The sequence below is a fragment of the Bidens hawaiensis genome, unplaced genomic scaffold (genome assembly GCF_021521415.1).
Source record: "Bidens hawaiensis isolate Kalapana, Puna unplaced genomic scaffold, B.hawaiensis_p1.1 tig00007028_1, whole genome shotgun sequence".
Classification (NCBI taxonomy): Eukaryota; Viridiplantae; Streptophyta; class Magnoliopsida; order Asterales; family Asteraceae; genus Bidens; species Bidens hawaiensis.
In genome coordinates, this window is record NW_027491480.1 from 1,141,866 (window position 1) to 1,163,527 (window position 21,662).

At 35.3% G+C, this 21,662-nt stretch overlaps 1 protein-coding gene across 2 annotated transcripts; it reads right to left on the bottom strand.

The window, feature by feature from the left end:
* Window positions 1–530: 530 nt before the first annotated feature.
* Window positions 531–17,175, bottom strand: LOC143634179 (uncharacterized). 2 transcript variants are annotated; one of them, XM_077102332.1, is made up of 23 exons: window positions 16,990–17,175; window positions 15,987–16,096; window positions 14,718–14,790; window positions 14,462–14,523; window positions 14,136–14,277; window positions 13,842–14,051; window positions 13,709–13,775; window positions 13,222–13,621; window positions 12,362–12,509; window positions 12,121–12,281; window positions 6,843–6,942; window positions 6,204–6,278; window positions 5,898–6,122; window positions 5,638–5,814; window positions 4,844–4,948; window positions 4,587–4,745; window positions 4,472–4,516; window positions 3,545–3,763; window positions 2,711–2,817; window positions 2,009–2,065; window positions 1,846–1,909; window positions 1,484–1,755; window positions 531–780 (listed from the first exon to the last, which is right to left on the bottom strand). In XM_077102332.1, exons 1-22 carry the CDS (start codon window positions 17,134–17,136, stop codon window positions 1,594–1,596), a joined length of 3,015 nt encoding a protein of 1,004 aa, XP_076958447.1. In that variant the 5' UTR covers window positions 17,137–17,175; the 3' UTR covers window positions 531–780; window positions 1,484–1,593. The 2 variants fall into 2 exon arrangements, with proteins under 2 accessions (XP_076958447.1, XP_076958449.1); XM_077102334.1 differs by lacking the exons at window positions 531–780; window positions 1,484–1,755; window positions 1,846–1,909 and having other exon boundaries at window positions 2,009–2,116.
* Window positions 17,176–21,662: the final 4,487 nt, after the last annotated feature.

Below are 21,662 nucleotides of genomic sequence, written 5' to 3' on the forward strand. Positions count from 1 at the left end.
TGTACCCTTGCCAGGGGTAACTAATTTCATGCTAATAACTTGTTATCAATTGGAGAGGTAGCAACATGATGTGTTTCTGTTTGTGCTGATTGTCGATTTCTTTTCCCGTTATTAAGTTTAAACACATGTCTTGTTCAGGTTGACCAGCATAATCAAAGGGGCCTTGTGCACGTTTACAACCCACCAACCAACAAACATGTTTACAACTTAATTATTACCGACCAACCTGCCAGTCCATCTAACACAATGTGTTAAATGGCCGTGATAGGTTGACTTGGCTGACTTGTTTAATTAAACAAGTCGTGTTCAGGTTGACTTGTTTAATTAAGTGGGCCATGATTATGATTAAACTGAGAGTAATTACCATTACGCTACAACTAATTAAGTAATGCAATAGTAATTACTCTTAACATTAAGCTAATGTTTAATTTTCTTACAATTTAGAACAATGAATTCAAATACTCAAAACATATGCCATTTGCCATAAAAATATATAAAAAGAAAAAAAAATAATCCATTTCAATCCCAAACTTGTCAGCTATAAATAGAGCCAAAGGCTTGATTGATGGTGCAGGCAATTGCAACCAAAATCTTCATTATAGTTTTACAACTCATTTTTAGTAAATATGTTGACCCTCACACCCTAAAAAAACAGACATGAAGGACCACACTATCTACACCGCACCTGCGCTGCTGCTGCATCTTTAAGAAACCATAGCTTAAAACAAACAAACAAATCCATCCCAATAATCAAAATCACAAGAATCTGTAAACCACCACCTGCCAAAACAAACATTCAACATCTTTCAATATGTAAACAAGTCGTATTCAAGGTACCCATGTAACTAAAAGCATCCCGTTTGGCCAATTTATTAGATCCTGTCAGCAACCCGCTCAGAAAAATGGGTTAAATGTGTCGTGTTTCCCAACACGAATTTAAGTGAGTTTGGATTAGAGTTGATATTAGGGGTGTGGGGGGGTCGGTTTTACGAAGAAAACCAAAAAACAAAATTTTGGTTTTTGATTTTTTGGTTTTGAGCTTAACTATTCATCATTAACTTTGGCTAAAAAAAATATATCCGGGTTACACTTTTTATTAAATTCTTGTAAATTACTTGAAAATTCAAGATTAAAAATGAAAAGCTAAAAGTTCGGTACGCTTTTGCCATTTGGTATTGAAATTTTTTGGCAAAAAAAAATGGCCCAAAATAATGAATTTGGGACTAAATCTATTTAACAATATTCTTTTTTTCATATGTATTAGATGTAAGTTACATCTAGGAAAATAAATAAAAAATGTGTGGATCGACGATTAATATAGGTGTAACCAACGTTTACATATATGTGTGAATAGTGTAATTTGCATAACTTAACAAACGCTTATATATTCATTAAACCTATGTCCAAAAAGTCGATCCACGTATATTTATTTATTTTCGTAGATGTAACATATGAAAAAAAAATAAAAATTATTGTAAATCACCTCACACTTTTTACTCATAGAAAACTATGAGCATCTCTATCACGGAGCCCCGAATCTGGTCCAAGTTGAAAAGAAAAAAAAATGGGTATGACACAATGGCATTTGAGTAATTATGGCATTTTAAGAGCCTGTTTTAGCTGGGCAAGTGCAGCAGGATGAATTCTAGCCATCGCAGTATTGAAGGCCTCTCCATGTAGGTTAGCACATGTTTGCAAGTTCTCCCTCACCGAGTTCTCCAGCGACAACTGGTTTACCGGGTCCGACATTTTCATCTGCTAACAAAATAAATAAATAAATACAAATGTGTATATATGTTGAGATGTTTATACTTAAAATTAATTTATAATTATTTACTTATTTACCTGTCTCCTCCTGAACTCTTTGCTTGGAAATTGATGTCGGCTAGAGCTCATACTATCACTGCTACTATTGTTGTACAAGAAAAAGAATGAGAAATTAAAGTAAAATTAAAAATAATAACAATAAGCTATGAAAGAAGTACTTATTCATAGATCGAATTCTAACCTAGATTCGTCTTCTGTTGCGTCTTCACTTCCACCCAAAATTACACTTGTACATACACTGAAATACCAACGACTAATTTCATGAACAAAGATGACTCACATGATGACTCTGTAAGCGAACTGACGTTCAGCAGACCGTTCGGTGCAAAGTTCGTTTAATAAACGAATAGACATGGACAATATTTTTTGTTCATTTAGTTAAACGAAACAAACATGAACACGTCTCGTTTGTTCATTTGTGAACCTTCATTTACGCTGTTCATTTACGCTCGTATATGTTCTTTAGTTTGCGTTTGTTTACATTTATTCGTTTATATGTGTTTATCTATTCATTTAAAAAATATTTAGACCCATAACAGTTTGGTCTAGTTTTATGAAATTAAATATCAACACCTTTATTAATCCTTTAGGCTCAACAGATTGATGCTCGCGTTTACATTTAATTGGCGTTCGCCCATTTATGTTCAATCATGTTCATTCGTTTGTGTTCATTTATATCACCATTAACAAACGAATATGAACGAACACGAACACACTCATTTTATAAATGAAGGAACGCAAACAAGAAAACCTCGTGCGTTTATTCATCGTGTCAGATCGTTTACTCGGCTAAAGTTAAACGAACTAACACATACATGACTCGTCCGTGTTCATTCGGTTCATTTACAAGCCTATTAGTGAAATCAACCATCAGTTAACATACCTCAGTATTTGATCCAACTTATCAACCACTTGAGGCAACCTTAATGTCAGAATTATAGATAAAGCAAATCCAAACGTCTTCTTCTGAACATAGTTTACATTGTCAGCCTGTACAAACACAGTGCAAAACTGAAAATCATTAGAGAAAATATATTTATTTGGTAATGCATTATACATTGAGGTCACATAACAAGGTCGACTGGTAGGCCTGGCCTAAAATGAAGCAAACGTTCAATAAACCGTCTTTGTTCAATTAGATAAGCGAGCACACAAACACATTCCGTTCATTTACGTTTGTGAATGTTCATTAATTTACATTCGTAATTGACGTTCGTTCATAACCGTTTATTAATGCTTGTTTCTTTACGTTCGTTTAAATATTCATTCAAATTTATTTATTACTAATAGTAATTTTAAATCAACTTGAATTTCATATTTAAAAACCTTTAGTAGCCATTTTGTTTACCTTTGAAATACTGGAAGTAAGTGTCATGCTATTTTAGACTTTAATTTGAGTATACGTTTCTTTTGGAAGGTATTCATTTATGTTCGTTAAGAAATTTGATGAACGAACATAAACGAAAACCAACACGTTAACTTTCTAAAGGAATCCGTTCTTGTTCATTCGTTTTTTTGGTAATGCGAACAAGCCCGTCATGTTCGTCCAGTTCGTTTAGACGCCTATCGATAGGACAAACAACTTTTAGCAGAGCTTGTGTTCTTTTTATGTAGCTTGAAATAGAAATTCAAAATATTTAACTACTAGTCTTTTAGTTTTAGATTTATTTAGTGGTTGACTAATGGTCAAATATCTAAACTCATTAAACCTACTAACCTTGTCAAGCCATACATCAACGAGACAAAGAAGTATGTTCTCGCCAACAGAAAGACCAGCATTTTGAAGGAGCATTGACAGTGATTGTTCAGATGCCAGCTGTGCCAAGAAATTTGTGTTGGTTACTAAAATTCTTGCTAAAATGGCGGCTGCAGATGCCTTTACAGATGTACTGGAAGGAACACCGTCGTCTCCAGTTAAGCATATAACCATCAATTTCTAACAAATAATTGAAACACATAAAATCCATCAAATAGAGAAAAAGTAAAAGGAAAAGAAAAAACAGCATTAAAAATTTCTTCGGTAAATACATTATGGGAGATAATGCATATGAAAAAAAAAATACATACAGTACGAGTGTGCACAGGTCACCATCGGTTTTGAGATCAAACCGAACCAAAAATCAAAATTGCGGCTATTGGGTTTTAAAACTGTTCGGATTCAGTTTTCGGTTTTCTTGGGTTCGTTCGGTTTTGTTTTTTTTTTTTTTTGGTTTATCATTTGGGTTTGAAAATTGTGGACCTAAAAAATGATCCAAAATAATGAATTTGGGCGTGAAACTTTGGACCTAAACTTTTTATTTCTTTTTGCTAATTAATTATTAATTGATTATAACAATTGAACCATTTATTAATTTTGTATAAATTACTTAAGGCTTTCAACTTTTTCAGTTGTATCCAGATTTTTCAGTTTTTGGGTTATAGAAAAACTGAAGTAATGAACCCAAAAAAATCGGTTTCTGAAATACCAAAACTTCTACTAATGCTATACATATTGTGCGATTACAATCAACACACCATATGCTTATTACAAACTACAAACTTCAATCTTTTTTAATATTAAGTGTTTCGGGTCAACCTAGGCGAGTACAAAAAGTTAGCCAACTCTGGCCACCAATTTTAACACCTCAGAAAACACATAACATACCTGAAGGGTGCTGCTAATTAACTGTGGCCCATCAGAAGGAGAACACTACCAAAAGAAAGCAAAGATTAGTAAAATTATCAAGCAGTTATATCTAAGGAAATAGTGTTTAAAATACCTGAATCAAAACATCAATGACAGGAAGAATTGAAAGTAACCCTCTATCATTCACATTTCCCACAACAACATCAAAGACTTTAGCAACATTTGAAGCATGCAAGCTTAGAAACTCAGTTCCTCCTAGAATTATATAACCTTCAATGATAGATGCAGCAACCTATTTAAATTCAAATGAAACCAAAATTATGTGATTATTAACTGGATGGTCCATAAAATAAAAGCATATATAGAAAAAACTGTCGTAATTAATCTAACCTTTAAGTGATCAAAATTTCTTTCCAGTATATCCACTAGACTTGCAAAGAATCCCAACAGTTGTGGGACCATTGAAGGAGCATTGGATATTGTAGCTTCCCATAGCTGCACAGGTTAATGTAAATGAACAGAATGTTTCTTATTATTAAAGATAACTTCTCCGAGTTGAAATGGGTCTTCCAGTTAGAGGTGTGCATGGAACCAAAAATACCTAACCCAAACGAAAACCAACAATTTGGTTTTATGTTTTCGTAAAAACTAAACGTTCGGTTTCGGTTCATGTAATTAAAACTAAAAAAATGAACCAAACCGAATTTATTTTCATTTTTAATTTTGAATTTTAAGTACTTCACAATAACTTGATATATAGTGTTTACAAACATTTTAGAAATCATTATAATCAATTAATTATTGCCTAACAAAAAGATTTAGGCCCAAATTCAATATTTTGGGCAATTTTTTCAGCCCAAATGATAAAACTGAAAAAACCAAACTGAACCCAAACAGAAAACCAAATGGTTTTCAAAAACCATATTTTCAGTTTTTGTTTTGCTTTAGATCAAAACCAACCCTACTTTTAGCACGTTGGGTTGAGTTGATCTCCAAACCCAAATCTTTTTTTTTTCTAAATTCTACCATTTCTACAAATCATAAACGAGCTGGCTGATTACAAAAACAATATTCTATGCATTTAAAAATTAGACAATATGAGACTTTCAGGTTCCAGCATGTTTGAGCCGGTACCATATTAGCTAATTATTTTTAATCTCAAGTAAAAAAGAACATTAAAGTACCTGCATACTGTCCTCAAGGAGTTCATCGGGGCTATTAACGTCAAGACCGCTTACTAAAATAGGCAAAAGTACAGTATAGCACATAGGTGACTTGTAACCAAGAGCAACTACAAAGTTCTTGAGGGCAGTTAAAAGCTGAATCTGCAACAGGCTTTCACCAGAAGATTCCTCCCACGACTTGAAAAACAAATAATTTCAAATTAGATGATAACAGTATGACAGATCAACAGCACAAATTTAGTGGTTGGATTAAGAAATACCTTTTGGAAAAACTGAACCAGTTCATTAGCGTAAGGAATTATGTCACCAACATAGGCAATCAATACAGAGATTGTGTTTATAACTTGAACTTTAGAATCAAATTCTTGAACATCCTCAACTAGTTTGAAAGACAGTTTCCAACAAACTGGGAGAAGATCAGAGAATTCTTGTTGTGAAAAGGATGCATCTTCAATGTGGAAGTACAATGAACGAGAAGCTGCCAGCTGGAAATAAATGACGTTTCAGAGGATAAGAAGTTAGAAATGGAATTAAAGATAAGATAGTGTGATCTTTAACCACCATACCCTGACACACAAGTCTCTGTCCTGCAACAATGTAATCAGAGCACAATAGACGGGTCGTTTTGTGTCATCTTTAATCTGCAGATCATTAAATAAGTAAAACAACTGCCAAATAAATGGATGCTCAAATAGGCCTGTAAACAAACCAAACAGATCATGTTCATGTTCATTCGTTTAATTGAACATGTTCAAATTTGTTTATGTCCGTTCACTAACAGTATAAACGAATGGTTCACGAGCGAAAATCACTGAACATAAATGAACAAACATAACTGAGTTAAAGCCAACTAAAAGTAAATGTGAAAAACAATGTGTTAAGCCTAAAGGGTTATTAAAACTAGACTAAATTGTAATGGACTTAAACTTTTAAATGATTATATTAATGAATATAAACAAACTTAATTAAGCGAAAACTAACAAACATTAACGAAAATAAACAAACGTTCACGGGCATGGACAAACAAACGAGATGTGTACATGTTCATTTGTTTAACTAAATGAACAAAAAAACTTTGTTCATGTTCATTCGTTTACAAGCCTAAATATAGCCACATTCAAATTACACAACAAAGAGAAGATGCCAAAACATGAAAATCATATGAATTAATAGAAAAGAGAAAGAAATCAAGAACTTCATGTTACCTCAGAAACCCACTGACCAAGAATAAGTGCAACTTTCCTACGAATGATCCGCATGTTGGGATGATCATTTGTGAGTTCTAATGATAAAGCATTGTTAAACCTGTAAAAAGTCCAAACAAAATAACCTTTTGGTATTTTGTATATTGATTGTATATTGATAATGAAGATTACAAAGGATTAAATAGAGAAACTAGTTACACATAGCACCCTCTAATATAAACAAATTTAAATAGAAACTTAATCTATCTAATATTCCCCCGCAAGCTAAGGCCGGGAGTCGACCTGTAGCTTGGATCGTAACTGCAGAAATCGTTGTGATGGTAATGCTTTGGTAAACACGTCAGCAATCTGATCTTGTGTGGAAATGAACTGAACATCAAGCTTCCCTTGAGCAACCTTTTCTCGAACGAAGTGAAAATCCACTTCAACATGTTTTGTTCTAGCATGAAATACAGGATTAGCAGACAGATAAGTGGCTCCCAAATTATCACACCACAATGTGGGAACTGATGTGACCGGAACACATAGTTCACGTAAAAGAGTCTCAAGCCATGTAAGTTCAGCAACAGTATCAGCAAGCGCCTTATATTCAGACTCCGTAGATGACCGAGAGACAGTCTTTTGTTTGCGAGCAGCCCAAGAAACAAGATTGTTACCAAGATAGATAGCAAATCCCCCAGTGGATCGACGGTCATCTGGGTTCCCAGCCCAGTCAGCATCAGAGAAGGCCGTAAGGGAAGCATCAGTGTAAGCATGAAGTAAGGAGCCGGAATCATGTCGTAATATTAGACCATAGTCAGCAGTGCCTTGAAGGTACCGTAGAATACGTTTGACAGCTGACCAGTGGTTAACCGTAGGAGATTGCATAAACTGGTAGACTTTGTTGACTGCAAAAGTGAGATCCGGCCGAGACAAAGTGACATATTGGAGCGCCCCAACAGTTTGACGGTAACGTACCGGGTTGTCAAAAGGAGAACTATCATCGAGAGACAGATTGGTGGTAGTAGTCATGGGAGAGGGAACCGGATTTGCCTTTGAAAGGCCGGCTCGATAAAGTAGTTCTAGGATGTATTTCTTTTGAGATAAAAGAATATCCTTTCCACGGGGAACAATCTCAATACCCAAAAAATATGATAACTTACCCAAGTCTTGTACAGCAAATGTTTTACTTAGGCTGTGAACCACTCGTTCTATGGCCGCTGGATTGTTGCCTGTGAGTATAATGTCATCCACATAGACGAGCATATACAAAAGTATACCATGGTGTGAATAAATAAACAGTGAAGGATCCGTTTTGGACCCTCTGAAGCCGAGAGCTAGTAAAGTGGTGGAGAGCCGATGAAACCATGCCCGAGGAGCCTGTTTAAGTCCATAGAGGGACTTATGAAGAAGGCATACATAATCAGGTTTCTGTGGATCAACAAAACCAGGTGGTTGCTTTAGATACACGGTTTCCTCTAAAGTGCCATGTAAGAAGGCATTCTGAACATCCAGTTGTCGCAGAGGCCACCCTTTCATTGTGGCGAGTGATAAGACTAATCGAATAGTCGTCGCTTTTACAACAGGGCTAAAAGTGTCATGATAATCCACACCTGGTTGTTGACGAAAACCTTTGGCAACAAGACGCGCTTTGTAACGCGTGACAGCTCCAGATTGATCTCGTTTAATCTTGTATACCCACTTGCAATCAACAAGATTCGTGTTAGGTGGACGTGGTACTAGAGACCAGGTGCCGTTGCGCACAAGAGCTGAGTATTCATCAGCCATAGCCTTTTGCCAGTGAGGGTCATTGTTAGCGATGGTAAAGGATTCAGGTTCAGAAATGGGAGCAGTGTGAGTGTGAAAAGCTGAAGGATCATAACGATCGGGCTGTCGTGGGTTCGGACGAAGGTTGGGCGGACGGGTACGAGGTGGTGGTGGTGGTGGAGGTGGTGGTGGAGTAGGTGCCGAAGATGTAGAAGTAGTTGTGGATGTAGATTGGGCCGAGTTAGGTGAAGATGTTGTCGTGGATGGTATTGGTGAATCAGGAGGTGTATTTGGTGAGTTGTGGAGGTGTGTTGGGTAGGAAGAGTAGAAAGATGGTGTCTGGTTAGGGCATGGTGGAGTAGGAGAAGAGGATGAGTGAAACGGAAACTGGAATTCGTTAAAGCGAACATGACGAGCAATATAGATACGCTCGATTTGGATATCAAAGCACCAATATCCGTGATGAGAGGTGCTGTACCCAAGGAAGACGCATGGAATGGAGCGAAAGTCTAGTTTGTGTGAGTTGTAGGCGCGGAGATGAGGGTAGCATTGGCACCCGAAGACTCGAAGAAAGGAGAAGTTAGGTTTGCGGTGAAAAAGGACTTCAAAGGGTGAAAGATTAGAATTGTTGCGAGATGGCATGCGATTTATCAAATAAACAGCAGTGCCAAATGCAAAGTGCCAGAATTTTTGTGGAACATGAGATTGAGCGAGCAAGGTGAGTCCAGTTTCAACAACATGCCGGTGACGTCGTTCAACAACGCCATTCTGTTCACTGGTGTATGGACAGGTGAGTCTGTGAATGATGCCATGTTCTAGGAAAAACGGGGAGAGTTTGCGAAATTCACCCCCCCAATCGGTTTGTACAGATTTAAGTTTTGTTTTAAATTGTCGTTCAGCCATTGTGATAAATTGTTTGAATGTAACAAAGACATCCGATTTAAGTTTCAAGGGAAAGAACCACATAAACTTAGAAAAATGATCAACACATAACAGAAAGTAATAATGACCATCAAACGAAGGAATAGAAGCAGGACCCCATACATCACAAACAACTAAATCCAAAACATGAGAACTTTTATAATCGGATAAAGGTAATGACAGTTTAGAAGATTTTCCTACAAAACAAGAATCACAAACAAAACTACCAGAAGGTTTATTCGAAACAGGTAAACAGTACTTAGAAAGCATAGAATTTAAAAGCTGATGATGGGGATGGCCAAGCCGTTGATGCCAAATTTGAGAAGAAGCACGAGTGGTTGAAAAGGCAACTTTTGGAACTCCTTGAATCTTTGGAACGCAGAACGAGTAGAGTCCATCATGGCTTGGGCCCGTGAGGAGGGTAGTGTGTGTAGACTCGTCCTTCACAAAAAAGAAATCAGAATGAAATTCAAGGAACACATTATTATCATGACAAAATCTTTGAACAGAGATTAAATTTTGTTTAAGGGTTGGAACGTGAAGAATATTTTTAAGGAGGAAAGTTTTGTTTGGAGAGTAGAAACGAGATGAACCAATATGAAGAATGGGAAGTGCCTTACCATCGCCTACATAAAGACTGTCACTGCCTTGGTATGGTTCTGAATAATCAAAAGTTGAGTGTTCCGGAGACGCATGATCAGTAGCTCCAGTGTCCCATGTGTAACGTTGTTGGCTGGCCCGAGAGTCTACATAGTTTGCAGATGGTCGCCCCCCGCGAGAACTAGAGGTACGGTTAGGACAATGGGAGGGGATGTGACCAATCCCACACCTAGTACAAGTCCCAAACACAGTGGTTTGAGTAGAAGCCCAAGGAAAGTGACTTCGATCTCCCCCATGAGTGTTGCGGTTGTTGTTGTAAGACCCGCGACCGCGTCGGTTGTTGTAGTTACCACGACCCCGGGTTGGTCCTGGACGGTTGGTATAAAATGCTTGGGGTTGGGAGTTGTTTGCCTGCTGTTGAGCAGGTTGTAGTGATAGACCAAGTTGGCTAACAAGGTGTTGTAAAGCTTGGACAGTGGGGCTGTCAAAAGGTGAATTAGGGGCTGCCGAGGACGGTGTAGAGCTGGAAACAGCCGAGAAAGCTTGGGTTGGTGTAACCGTGGGTGTGTGTTTGCGAATCATAAAATCATAATCAGACAATAAAGCTGCTAGGTCACAAAAGGGTGTGGGTGATTGTCGGGTAAGAATGTTACTCTTGAGACCATTGTATTCGTCCCGTAAGCCAGAAACCACCAACATAACCAAGTCCTTGTCCTTGAAAGGCTCACCAATGTTGGCTAAGGCATCAGCATACTGTTGTGCACGTTCCAGATATGCTTCAGCCGATTCATCACTCTTCATCTCGATTTTCAGCAACTGTTGTTTGAGTGTAAATTCCCGGGAAGCCGTGTTCGGAGCATAAGCCTGTTCGAGGGCTGACCAGAGGGCTGCTGATGTGTTGCTGTGTAAAACATGTGCAAAAGCTGATTCGGAAATAGTGGAGATTAGAAGCATGCGAATATGAGCATCATTCGAAATCCATGTCGCATAGTTGGGGTTAACCTGTGGTGACGGCGCAGGACCAGAATCTGATGGTGAGGATGGCTGGATCGTGGCTGCTGGACAAGGTATAGAACCATCAACATAACCATACAGATTGTTGGTGATTAAGAACGGTTGAATCATGGCTTTCCAGAAACCATAGTTTGTAGGGGTGAGTTTGAAACCAAACTTGTGAGAGTTGTGTGTGGTCTTGGCAGCATCGGAAAAGAGACTCATCGTGGCCATGATAAGCAGCTGTTGGGTTTGTTGTTGATCGGCAGAAGAGCTGTTGTATAGCCGGAAATTGAATGGCCGGAAAAAAAAAAGACGGCTGCTAGGGTTAGGGCCGGCAGACAGAGACTAGGCTCTGATACCAAAATAACCTTTTGGTATTTTGTATATTGATTGTATATTGATAATGAAGATTACAAAGGATTAAATAGAGAAACTAGTTACACATAGCACCCTCTAATATAAACAAATTTAAATAGAAACTTAATCTATCTAATAAAACAAAAGAAACTACCATGTCATATAAAATGAACTCGAAAAACAAAAATTTACATGTCATAGAAATTAAATAAACGAGTAAGTTACTCCAGGGCAATGTCGCAGGGAAAACAATGCGGCGGGAATTTTGTACATGTATATTTACAATCTGACCTATCAAAGCACATGCAAAAGTAGTTTGCAAAACCAAAAAATACTTTATTTTGAATACAACTCCTATTTCAATAAAAGTTATTCTGAAATGCTTTGAATTAAAAATTAAACATAACATAGCTGTGTATATAGAATTTTGTTTTTAAAAAATTAATGAAGAAAAGTTATTAGAGAAAAATTAAATTAAACGATATATAAATGGGTTAAAGATGTGTATTATTTATAGTATATTATTAATAGTCTTAAGAGGTGAAACTGAAACTTTGAAAAAAAAACACACACCACGTGCCAATTTTTGATATGCACAAGTACTATTTATGGAAACATAATTATATTATATATAATTAGAATGGTAATGAAGGCACACCAATCCTTGAAGCTGAGATAATTTGATAGCTCGTAATATATGTATGCAGCTGCACCATAAGCAGCATCTTTTAGAAGCATCCCAGAAGTAATATCAGTTACTGAAGGTGGACAACCGTTCATTGCCTCTTGAAGAATAGAAACAACAACAGGACCTAACAGCTGCAAGTACAATATGAAATCAAACATCCTATAAAGAGTAAGTTATAATAAATGATAAAAGTTTTTCAAACGACACTTACTTGACTATGATTGTGAAACAAGACAATATATAATGCTTCAGCACACGGCCTCAGTTTCTCTGACCAAAGAACCGCATCCTGCTCATGGTGAAAAGACTCGGGGTTCTGATACCACTCCTCCAAATCACTTGCTGTTAACACAAAGTACCTGATATAGAAGAATTTCAGTTGAATTTAACAATATTAGCTTGAATAATTAGAAATAATCATAATGATGGCACAGGACTTTTAAACAGAAATGCAAAACACAATTTGATTAACAGCGATCGACTCTTTCATAATATATAAACCAGAAATTAAAGTACATAAACAAAGATATCTTGACCCATATAATAGACCAAACTTGAAAAACAAGTTTTAAACAAAATCAAATACGAAACAAAATAAAGACTCAATATCTTAATCCTAAATGCGACTCCTAATATTAAACTACAGAAAAACCCAACCACAATTAGTGAACAAACATTGATTAGTCTAACATGTAATATTCGTTCTATACCATAAAAAACAACAGATCCGCCCTAAAGTTCACTCAATAATGAAGGTGGCAAGTTGGTTGCATGTTCTGGTGAAAAAATGTCAGTCAAATTGACCTAATACACGTGCTTTGACGAATTCATAAACTTTTTACGTGATAATAACAGAGCTAAATATGGTAGCAAAGCAATACTACTGGTACTTTTATTACCAATAACAATCTTAAGTTTAAATAGAGTGATTTACGAGGTGTGTGCATCAAAAATACACTTAATGTAACATTCAACCATGTTCGGCCCACTTGATAAATTGCCTTTATAAAGACTCGCTTAATATTTTTTTAAACAACAGATCGACCCATATGAATAAGGATAATCGCATACCTCCTTATCAAAACATTACACAAAAGTATGACTCTTTCATTGGGCAAAAGAGATGTGAGTACACCCGCTACAGCATCAGAAATATTCTTCTTTCTTTGCTCAAGGGTGAGCAGATTCTCATCCACGACACGTCCAGTCATCATTGGCTTATATTCCTTGCATTCCAGAACAATTTTAGCCATAGAGATACACTGAATAAGAAACTTGTCAAATGACATTATCTCTGGTTCAGGATCTATGATCTTATTCAAACAAAAGTCCATCACTAGTGGAAGAACACTCTGATCCCCAAATGAATAAGGATGTCTTGTCTGAATTGCCACTAAGATTTTCATCACCTTTGTGCATGCCCTCCATATAAATTCAAAAAGCTTCGGATAGCGTTCCCGAAAAGATGAATCTGCAATTTGAAATATTGTATAACTGAATTTTCTTTTTATAGATTAAAATTAACTTCAAAAATCTATATCAGAATGAGGATCCTCACAGTATGAAAGGAGGGATTGAATTGCTTTCAACATCAAAGGACAGACCTCCTTAACGGGCCGAACCTCCTACAAAAGAATAATAAGTATAACATAAGTTATTGCTTCTAACAAATAGTGGCAAAATAAATGTACCTGTAAAGATTTTTCATCACTGGGAAAGCCTGAAACGATTAACTGACGTATTATCTTTGAACAAAGAAACCATCTTTCACATGTCAAATAAAGATCATCATGAGAAGCATTTGAGCTTGTAATTTGAGCAAGTGAAGAGAAGCCATTTAGTACAGTCTGCATATCACTCTGCCAGAGATGCCAGCTGTAGTCGAAAAACTGGGATGATATCTGCCAAAAACATTAATGGGTTACACTTCTTTTACAAGATAGTGCTGGAAAAACAAACAAAATGTAAAAAGAACATAAATCCACCTGAGCAAAGTTTCTTTGGTCTGAAGCAAGACGTTTGGTAGACAACTCCTTCAATGTCCGAAAGAGAATCATAAAGATCCTGTGTGAAGTTAAAACATCGGCTGATTGAAGTTGTTGGGCTAAAACATTAAACAGCTCGGGCCTGATTAAGAAAAACATGATTCGTAAAACTTTAGCTTGACAATAAGTTCTCATGCCATATGCCACCAACTGAAAATTTGGCAATTGCAATAAATCATGCTACAAAAAAGGATCATATGCAAAAACATGTGAAAAATGATTTATACAAGACTTTATATAGAAGTTAATAGCGTTGGAAAGCTTACCATTCTTTAGGGTAATCGATGCGAGCTATTTTAGAGATTAGAACAGCCAACGTCAAAGAAATCTGTGATTGGGACAGAAAACGCATTAAATGCATGTTTAATGCATAACTTTTAGGTCAAAATCAAATAAAGGCAAAAAAAATTATTAAAACTATATGCGGCTATAAGTTTAAGATTTCGAGAACATAATTAAACTCCATAAATTGGCAAAATAACTAGCAAATTGATCCATTTGACAAGGTAATGTGGCTCCCACCTGATAGTTCTCTTCTCTCAAGTGAGACAACAACTTTTGCCTCAAATGTGACTTCTCCTCGGTAGTGATACCCCTGCAACAGTTTTGTTCAGCATGCAGATTTAATAGTAATTTAAAAAAAAAGAAGAAAAAAGGTTAACTTAGTGTACTAATACAGCAACTTGATTTACTAAGATAATAACAAAGCATATACATACATACGTGACAATCTAGCACTTGATCATTCAGACAGACTGAGAGAACAATGAAGAACTAAGAAGCATAAATCATTCGATCAAACAGAGAAATTGAAACTAATTTTAGGACACATAAACACATAAGAATATATTGATGTTACATTATGCCGATATAGTAACTTCTCAAAACGGCTAATTTAAGTTCCTTGATCAGATTACTCAAATAAGGTTAGAAAGATTCCCTCCAAGTTGAGAGAAGTGGATGATGATCCAAGTAGTAAAAGTCAGTTGCATCTAGCTCAATATATTGAAATGTCTAATAGGTGCTAACAGAAGCAGTAAGAGATCCCAATAAGCAATCCTAACTAACAGAAGTTGGATTTTTGTGAAATGCTACACAATATTCGCCAAAAATGATAAGCAATAACGCACGAAATAAAAGGCGAATAAAAAATAATCTCCTACTTCGAGATAGGTTTATATTTAGATGACATAAAACAATCAAAAAGCCTATGTTAGAAAAGACAATAGGATAAAATTCCTGATTGTTTATATCCTTGTTTGTTAGGAGTTGATTCAGATCATGAGTCTTCTATATTTCTCATCCATAGAATACAGAAAACTCCATGACTTCGCTTATTATGGCCAACGCAATCATTGCAATGCGAGACTGGGCGTTAATTACAGATTCTTATCTAAATTCGCGGTCTTTATTTATTAACTTTGCTTTAATTCTCCCTTCATCACACCGACACACCTATAAGCTGAACTTTGCTTATTTGCTTGATTACTCATTGCAGTTTGTTTTTATATACTTCCTTTTTTTGGCTAAAAAAGATCTCATAATCAATCTAAAGAATCAAACATATATCGCGCAACTTAAGCTCCATAAAAACAAACAATATGAGAGAACCGTGTGCACATATAACACGTGCGTAGTCCATAATCACATTTCCTAAAATTATGATGGGGACTCTAAAACCAAGCATGTGATGTTTAGCATTCATATATCATCCGCCATTGCACGATAAGCATTGATCTCCAAAATAACGAATATGAATATATAAGCATTGCATAGATATAGACGACTTACGACGAGTGACGCTTGTTCCTCCAGTAGCGATTGATACTGTTCTTGAAATACAATGATGCCATTAGACGAACATCTGCTTGAGATACCAAATCCTTTGCAGTTATCACTTCCTGCACCATATAAACATCATCAATTTCCCATCTTACACTTGTTAAGAAATACTCAGTAATGCATACAATATTGTTCAACATTTCTAAACAATGCAGGCTGAACAATGACTTACAACAAACCGTAAACCTTAAATAAATCCTATGGCTAAAATCATACCACAGATCATGTCAAAATCTCAACTACATTTGGATTTTAACAATCAACCAAAACAACAAACATATCGTTATGCTAATCTCCTGCACAATGTACACCGTCAATGACATCAGAAACACATCAAATGAATCCAACGGCTAAAACCATGCCACAAATCATGTCAAAATCTCAACTAAACCTACACTTGAACCAAAACAACAAACATATCATAATGCTAATTAAACTTGCACAATCTGAAACCCTAGAAACACACAAAATGAATCCAATTGCTACACCACACCACAAATCATGTCAAAATGTCACCTACATTTGGATTTTTATCCTTCAACCAAAACAACAAGCATATCACAATGCTAATTAAACCTGCACAATCTACACAATCAATGACATCAGAAACCCTAGAAACACACATCATATGAATCCAATTCCTAAATCCACACCACAAATCATCTCAAAACCTCACCTACATTGAAAATCAAACTTGCACAATCAGAAACCCTAGAAACACATCAAACCAATCCAATTGCTAATCCACACCACAAATCATATCAAAACCTCACCTACATTTGAAAATCAAACTTGCACAATCAAAAACCCTAGCAACACATGCTAATTATTCAAAATTACACAATGTACACAACCAGAAACCCTAGAACCACACCAAACCAATCCAATTGCTAATCCACACCACAAATCATACCAAACACAGCACATAATCTCAAATTCAGCAGCAGCATACCATTAAACACGAGCAAAACCCTGGCAAACTCTCGGACTGAGCTAGCGTCGATTCAGCAGGCTTCCGTACGGACTCATCGCCGCTGAGTGAATTGGACAGCAACGAGTACATCGCCGGTAAGTCGGACACTGACAGTGCAACGGCCATAATATTCTTCTTCTTCTACAAAATTGAAATTGAAATGAATCGAAGATCAAACAACATATGAATGTGAATGAGTAAATGAATGAATGATTGATTATTACTTACCTCTAGGGTTTATGCTGGATATGATGAAAATTGAATAATAAGAAGAAGAAGAAGAAGAAGAATATTAATTTAAAGGAGTCAAATTAATAGTTGTTTGCTGATATATTTTTGGGGCTTGATGATTTCTTTGTGATTAATGCTTCTTATTAATTATTATTATTATTATTATTATTATTATTATTATTATTATTATTATTATTATTATGTCATTCTATTTCAAATTGTATTCAAGGGGTCGGAACACATAGATTTGGTTTACTTTATAATATAATATGCGTGTGTACGGGTCGATTTGGTTTGGTCATTATCCTCAACTCAATTAACCAATTGATTTGGTCTATTTGGTTTTCTTTCTGTTTTTGGTTCGGTTAGTTTTGATTCAGTTTGGTTATTGGTTACCCATATTTTATAATGAAGAAAAGATATTTGGAGGACTAAATATAAAGAAAGGATGAGTGTTAGGATCAGCTGGGTTATATTTCATAATTTGGGGGACTAAAAGTGAATAATCGATCTTTAATTCACTTGAAATATCGTCAAAGTTATTTCAATCAATCAAGCCCTGTATATCCCACCGCATAGCACGCTATCGGTAGGGTCAGGGGAGGGTGGGATGTAGGCAAGTCTTTCCTCTATCCGAGAGAATAGAGAGGCTGCTTCCAGAGAGACCCCCGGCTCATAAAGCTACATAAAGGTAATCATAGTAAACATACATCCTACAAGCAAAAGACACTTAGCAATACATAGATAACAAACTATCAAAAAAGCATGGAATCTGTAACATACTAAGAAAGGGGCATAAGAATCAAAAAGCAGCATCAAACAAAAATATATTCATAAACACAAGGAGCAAGGCTAGCCAACTAGACCCTAAATAGAAAGCTAAGCTAACTAGGTACCTTTCCCTAGAAGTCGCTAACCTTAATTCTACGTCTCCACGAATCTCTATCCTGGACCATGTTCTCAGAGAGGTGCAACTCTGTCAAGTCATGTTTGATTCTCTCATCCCAAGTCAATTTAGGTCTGCCTCTGCTCCTCTTTCCTTCCACAATGAAGGCTTCCACATTGGTTATTTGAAAAGGTTAATGAAAGTCTAGGGTTTAGTTACAAACTGTCTATTTTGATTTTTGTAATCTGATCAGTGATCACATTGGTTAAGTTTTAGTTTCGGAATTAACAATGGATTCACCCACCTCTAAGTTGTTTAAGATCTTGGCTGCTCTTGTATTTAATTTTAACAATTTATGTTAAGTTAGTCGGTGATTCAGACACCGATTTATCAATTGCCACTTGATATCATATAAGGTTTCATAGTTTGCTTCTCAAATACTTTATGCATACAAGCTTGATATCACACAAGGAACAAGGAAAGATAGAAGTAACAAAAACCACATTTTTTTCACTACTTGAAAGAAAAGAATTAATTTTAGGAAATATATTAATAACGAGCTAAACTAAGAAATTAAAAATATCTCAACATCAAAGTACGACAATCAAGAGTGTTTGGTTTTTGGGTTCACCTGAATCATAATATTTTCACCTAGTAACCGAACCACAAATCTTCATTCGGTTTATCATTCTTCCAGGTTAGGTGTTTTCAGGTTTTAATTAGTTCGGGTCTCGGGTCGGGTTCAGTCTTAGAGTGCAGTTAAAAAAACCCACCCTTATTGGTGTGTATGAGAAGTGACCTCAATTATGGACTAGATTTTCAATATGGTTTTCTTTGATTAAAATCATTAAAGTTATTTATCAAAAGGGGTGTATTATTTATAAATAGGTTAAAACTAATTTATATTTTTATTTTGTAAATAAAAATAAAAGGATTGAAAAGTTGAAGCCTTTAAGGTGAAGATGAATGTATGACAGTGGGGCAGTACGAGCGATTTTACGATGATGTAGTAGCTTCTTTGTTTTTTATGATTAATTTTATGACACACATATGGTTACGATTCATTCGAGCTAATGCTAAGTGAACACGTACCATTTTGGCATCCATTTTTACTCCAAACCTAGTTTAAAATAAATTACGAACGCCCTTAGCATTAATGGGTCAGCGTGACAACGTTGGTTTGATGTTTGCCAACTATTCCTTGCGATGTATGCTAGGCTTCGGGAGCCCATATTTAACTCCACTACCATTTAATGACACCAAATCAACGTTAACTAACGCCTGAAGTATTTCATATTTGTAAAAGTCCCATAAGACATTCAAATTCCATTTCCCACATCATACTTCACATATGTTCAATTCTAATGTTTGATCCCACAAGATAATGCACACAAATATAAACATCTATATCATCCAAGTTTCCACTTATCTGGGTCATCATTCAATTCATTAAACACATCACACTACAATTTTTTAAATAAAACTTGTATTTAAAAAAAATCCAAACGATTTACAATGAAGTGGCCAGTAAGCGGGCAACATACTGCGCCGCAAACCCAATCTTACTACATTTTCATTTCACCTTTGTCCTTTGTCGATATTATGCGAGTTTGAACTTTCCCCATAACCATTTGAAGTTTATGGACCTCACTATGCTAATTAATATTTATTTCAACGGTCATCACGAAGTTCTTTGATCTATACAAGCAAAGTTCACAACCTGTAGTATGAGAATCAAATTGTCATTATGATTGTTCATATCTTCTGTCACTTTATTAAGTTCTTAGAGCATTCTCATCCAACCCCTCATATTATGTGAGGGGTGTTTTTATAATTTAGAGAGTGATTCAATGTGTTGTGAGTGAAGAGTTTTTATATTTTAGAAAAAGTAGTGATTTTTCTGTATATTTGAAAAGTTACTGTTCATCCCCTATAATTTTTTAATATATTTTGAAAGTGGTTGTGAGTGAAGAAAAGAGAAAATGTAATGATAAAAGGTATAAAAAGTATTATTTAATTGAAATGGAGAGAGAAAATAAAGTAAGTTTTAGTGTAATTTTTGGTTTAGAGATAGGGGGGTTAGAGCATTCTCATCCGGTTCTTTAAATTTTTGTGAGTGAAGTTTGTAAATTACAGGGTGAGGTTTTAAATGATTGTAAGTGTAAATTATAGGGTGGAGAGAGAAAATTTAGTGATTGTTTGTAAATTTGGGGAAAGGGTTGTGATTTTTTGTAAATTATAGTATGGAGAGAGAAAATTGTAATGATTAAAGTACAAAAATGTACAAAAAAAATATATTATTTAATTAAACAGAAGAGCCAAATATAGTGTTTTTAGTGTAATTATAGAAATAGGGATAAAGAACCCGATGAGAATGCTCTTAGACCTCAATTTTAAAGAAGGGTTCACCACTATACAAGACAATTCAAATACTATAGCATGCATGCATAGTTTGAAATCAAGTCAAATCTATCTATACTATACTAGGTTAGAACCTATGTAATACACGGGTTTGTAATAAAACAAAAGTAACTAAATAATTAATATAATAACATGAATGATTTTGGTTAGAAATAAGAAAAGTATAACTTTTTCAATAAGAAATAACACGGTAATGCCATTAATAGAGAGCAAGTCAGCAAACCATAAAACAAATTATTAAAATATAGCAAATCCGAAAATATCAAACTACAAAAAGGAAATAAATTGTCATGAACCACAAAAGTGTGGAAACATAATTAAACAAAGACAAAGGACAAAATTATTATTCATGGTGATGAGTTTTGCTTGACATGGCGGCACCATCTTCAAGATCATAAACGTCAACCAACTTAGGTTTAGGTCTTGATCTTTAGATTAAACGAACGGTGTGTTCAATAGAAACATTGGTACCTTCTATTATGTTTTGAAGATTGGAGACCGGCATAGCCGACTCACCCTTTCCAGAATAATGCTTCCTGAAATTTTAAAAAGACACATCATAAAATAATATAGAAAAATCAAAATTGTAATAAAGTATATAAGTAATAATATTATAATAAACTCTTGACATACAAACTATTAGCTGACTTGAACTTTGCCATAGATTCAACATTAAAATTTTCGGATTCTGAAGGGTACACGCTGATAATAATTAAATGTGTTACACTACTACTAAACATGTTAAATGGTAGTAATTTGTTATCCACATAGAAAAAATTGATCTATAAATACCTGACCCCGGTTTATAATCAATTAGCTTTTATATACCTGCAGACATATCATGAGTATTCATCAAGTTATAGTTAGAAAGCAAATTTGTTTTCTATCAATTTCCTTGAAAAAAAATTATAAATAAATATGCATACCTGTTCACCATGACCAACCAACTCAGATGCAATTTTAGACAACAACTTTTTTGTATTCCAAGACTTTGATACATGGTCTAACAGATAAAACAAACTAAGAATAAATACTTTTATTCAAAGTAAAAACATAAATTTAATGATCGATTACAGACGAAATACAAATCTGAAGTGTTTAGAGCTGCACTAAA

Excerpts from the sequence above, each read along its gene's own strand:
- LOC143634179 (XM_077102332.1), bottom strand. The coding sequence starts at position 17,136 with ATGGCCGTTGCACTGTCAGTGTCCGACTTACCGGCGATGTACTCGTTG. Across the intron at positions 14,052-14,135 it reads ACCAAAGAAACTTTGCTCAG|ATATCATCCCAGTTTTTCGA; the intron begins GTGGATTTATGT and ends TGTTTTTGGCAG. Across the intron at positions 6,943-12,120 it reads TATCTCAGCTTCAAGGATTG|GTTTAACAATGCTTTATCAT; the intron begins GTGTGCCTTCAT and ends GACTTTTTACAG.